Raw genomic sequence first — 2928 nt, 5'->3', positions numbered from 1 at the left:
CAAGGAAACTTTAATGGTGGGGAGAAGATGTGAACGGAGGGGATTTGAATGGGAGGGGATGATTTGAATTGGGCAGAGAAAATGAAGTGGGGGAGGAGCCCCCCAGCCCTCGGCTGTGCCCCGAAGGTGCTGCCAGCAGTTCCCCTGCTCCCACCTCCCGGGCTGGGGGCGCGGAGCTGCCGCTGCTCCCCGGGAATGCCACGGGATAAAAACTCCACTCAAGCTTTTATGCTCCCAGTCATTCCCAATAAGATCCCAGTTGCCCCCAACATGGTCCCAGTTGTTCCCAGTCATGCCCTGTATGGTTCCTTTCACTCTCAGTCCTTCCCAGTAGAGTCACATAGGGCCCCAGTCACTTCCAGTATGAACCCAGTCATTCTCAGGCAGACAAGCCTTGTCTCCATCCCACTGCAAACAGCTCAATTCCACCTCAAAACAACTCCATCCCACCTCCAAATTTCGGGGTATCCCCTGTGCCCAAATTGCTCCCAGTTGTAGATGCTCCTGTCTATGAACTTCACCCAGTTGTTGTCATCAAGGAAGTGCCAGTGGGCTTTTCCCCAGGAACGGAACACACCTGTGTGGGAGACAGGACAGGGGGTGCCCCCCTCCAGCAGCCCCCAGCACCCCACAGCAGGTTGGGAGCTCAAGGGACGCCCCTGGACACCCCTTTCCCACCCCTCTCTGCCCCACAGCCGCCTCAGCACCAGCTGCTGGGTGGGGAGGAACCCCCCATGAGACCCCCAGGGAGGGACAGGGGTTTGGGGAGCCCCCTGCGAGGTTCTGCCCCCCCCGAGAGCCCCAGGGAACAGCTCAAGAGATCAAGTGATGGGGACACGAAGGGACTCCCATGAGAAATCCTTTCCCGCTGTCACCCCGGGCCTTATCCCCCTCTCAGACACCTTTCCCATCGTCCCCGCGCCCCTCCCCACTCACCCAAGAGCTCCTCACCCGCAGCCGGGGGCTCCCAGCACCCAGAGCGGGGTGACATCTGGGGGACACACGGGGGTCCCCATTCCTGATCCATCCCAGGGCCGGTTTTCCCCCCCCAATCTCGTCCCCCCGTGGGGTTCCCCAGAGTCCCTCCCACTGCCCCTAGTAAACGGGACTGGGCCGAACTGGGAAGTCTTACTGGGAACACTGGGAGCAGCCGGGTGGGGGCAGAGTGACAGCGGGGCTGGGGGGGACACACGACCCCCCCAAAATCAGCGCGGGGATGGAGCGGGGGGTCCCGGCCGGGCCCGAGGCCACGGGGAGGGGCTGTGGCCGCCGGCGGCTCAGGAGCTCTGTGGGCAGAGCAAAGGGGGTGACACCGGGCTGGGGGCCCCGGGGGGGCACACACGCCCTGGGGGAGGGGGTATGCGATCCCCGGGACCCCCCGTCACCTCCTCGAGCAAGTGAAAGCCGAGCCCCAGCGCCAGGAAGATGAAGCCCAACACGAAGTCCCCGATCCCCGTCAGAATCTTGCTGCGGGCAGTTTCTGCTGGCATCTGTCGGGGGTCCACAGGGGTCAGGACCTCTCAAAAAAACCCCCAGAGAGCCATCAGGACCCCCTAAACCCCTCTTTTTTTCGTCCCCAATCTGTCCAGAACGCTGTTAAACCTTCCAGCACATGCCAAACCCACTCTCATCCCCTCCAGGACTCCACAAACCCCATCGCAGTTGTTCCCTGCCTTCCAAGGATGCCCCAAACCCTCTCCCAGCAGCTTTGCCAAGGCTAAAAAGAAGGGTGGCTCTTGATGGAATGCCCAACACCGAAAAACAGGACAAGAGATCGGCCTAGAAGCACAGACAGCTTTGGGTTGGAGTGTTCTGAGAGAAGTGAGCTGCCCTCGTGAGAGGGGAGTGGATTGAGGGCACTGGGGAGGCACTGGGAGGGCACTGGGAGCGACCGGGAACGGAGCGCGCGGCACTGGGAGGCCGAGTCCAGCACGGGGCAGTCGGCGCTGCGGGTCTGCCTGGCAACTGATGAGTCATCAGAGAGACGCGCTCTGATTGGCTGAGGGGCGTCAGCGCTACCCAGGGCTGCGATGGACACGCGCGGGGGCACTGGGAGACACTGGGATGGACTGGGATGGACTGGGAGAGACTGGGAGAGCTCAGGGGATCCTGGAAGGACAAGAGGCCCCGGGGATGGGCTCCAGGGGGGCTGAGGGGCTCCAGGCTCATCCCCAGGGCAGGGCCCGAGGGGACTCGCTCTGCCCGACGTTCTGCACCTCTGCGCTCCGCCAGCAACGGGGCAACGATCTCGCGGTTGTGCCGGCAGAGCCTGTCCGCCAGAGCCCCTTTGTACCCCACTCTTGCTGCATGGCTCTTCCAGCACTGCGCCTGTTTCTCCCCACACGGGGTGTCCCCCACCAACAGCCCCACATCGCTGCCGAGTGCAGTTGCTGCTCCCGCTGTCAGATGCTCCTCTGCACCAACCTCACCCGCTCGCTGCCCTTCAGGAAGTGACACTCGGACTTCATCATCCCCTGGAACACCCCTGTGTGTGCGGGACACAGCTCAGGGGGTGCCCCCCTGCAGCCCCCAGCACGCCCAGCGCTCCGGGAGCCACCCCGGATCCCCGCTCCGCACCCCCTGTGCCCCACGGCCGCCATGGGACCCTCCTGCCCGTGCTCCCACTTCCTCTTTTCCACCCTTCTCCCTATTTCACATCCCCTCCCCCGCCATTTCCAGCCGCTCCCCAGAGGAGTTTTGGAGTCCCATTCCCCCCTTTTCACCCTTGCCACCCTTTTCCCCACAATCCCCCAATCCCCAGCCCACTCCCGCTCACTTTTAGGGTCCCATCCTCCACTTTTCCCCACTTTCCCACCCCCTCCCACCCGTTTCTCCCCCACTCTTCAGCCCCCTCCTGCTCTTCCTCTGAGGGTCCCCTCCACCTCTCACTCATTTTAGGGGTCCCATCACCCCTTTTTCCCCTTCTCC

At 63.1% G+C, this 2928-nt stretch overlaps 1 protein-coding gene across 1 annotated transcript in view; it reads right to left on the bottom strand.

Moving 5' to 3' along the window:
* Positions 1–1113: 1113 nt before the first annotated feature.
* The window catches only part of LOC121667712 (class II histocompatibility antigen, B-L beta chain-like), a 2017-nt gene continuing 202 nt past the window's right edge, over positions 1114–2928 (bottom strand). The window contains 3 exon segments of the mRNA XM_042034664.1: positions 1114–1519; positions 1959–2384; positions 2387–2485. Coding sequence (XP_041890598.1) covers positions 1278–1519; positions 1959–2384; positions 2387–2485 — 767 coding nt within the window. The 3' untranslated portion in view covers positions 1114–1277.

The sequence above is a fragment of the Corvus kubaryi genome, unplaced genomic scaffold (genome assembly GCF_017639235.1).
Source record: "Corvus kubaryi isolate FWS band 111438036 unplaced genomic scaffold, C.kubaryi_AGA036_p1.0 37379, whole genome shotgun sequence".
NCBI lineage: Eukaryota > Metazoa > Chordata > Aves > Passeriformes > Corvidae > Corvus > Corvus kubaryi.
Note: the sequence above shows the minus strand (reverse complement) of the source record. Positions and strands in the feature narration are given on the sequence as shown.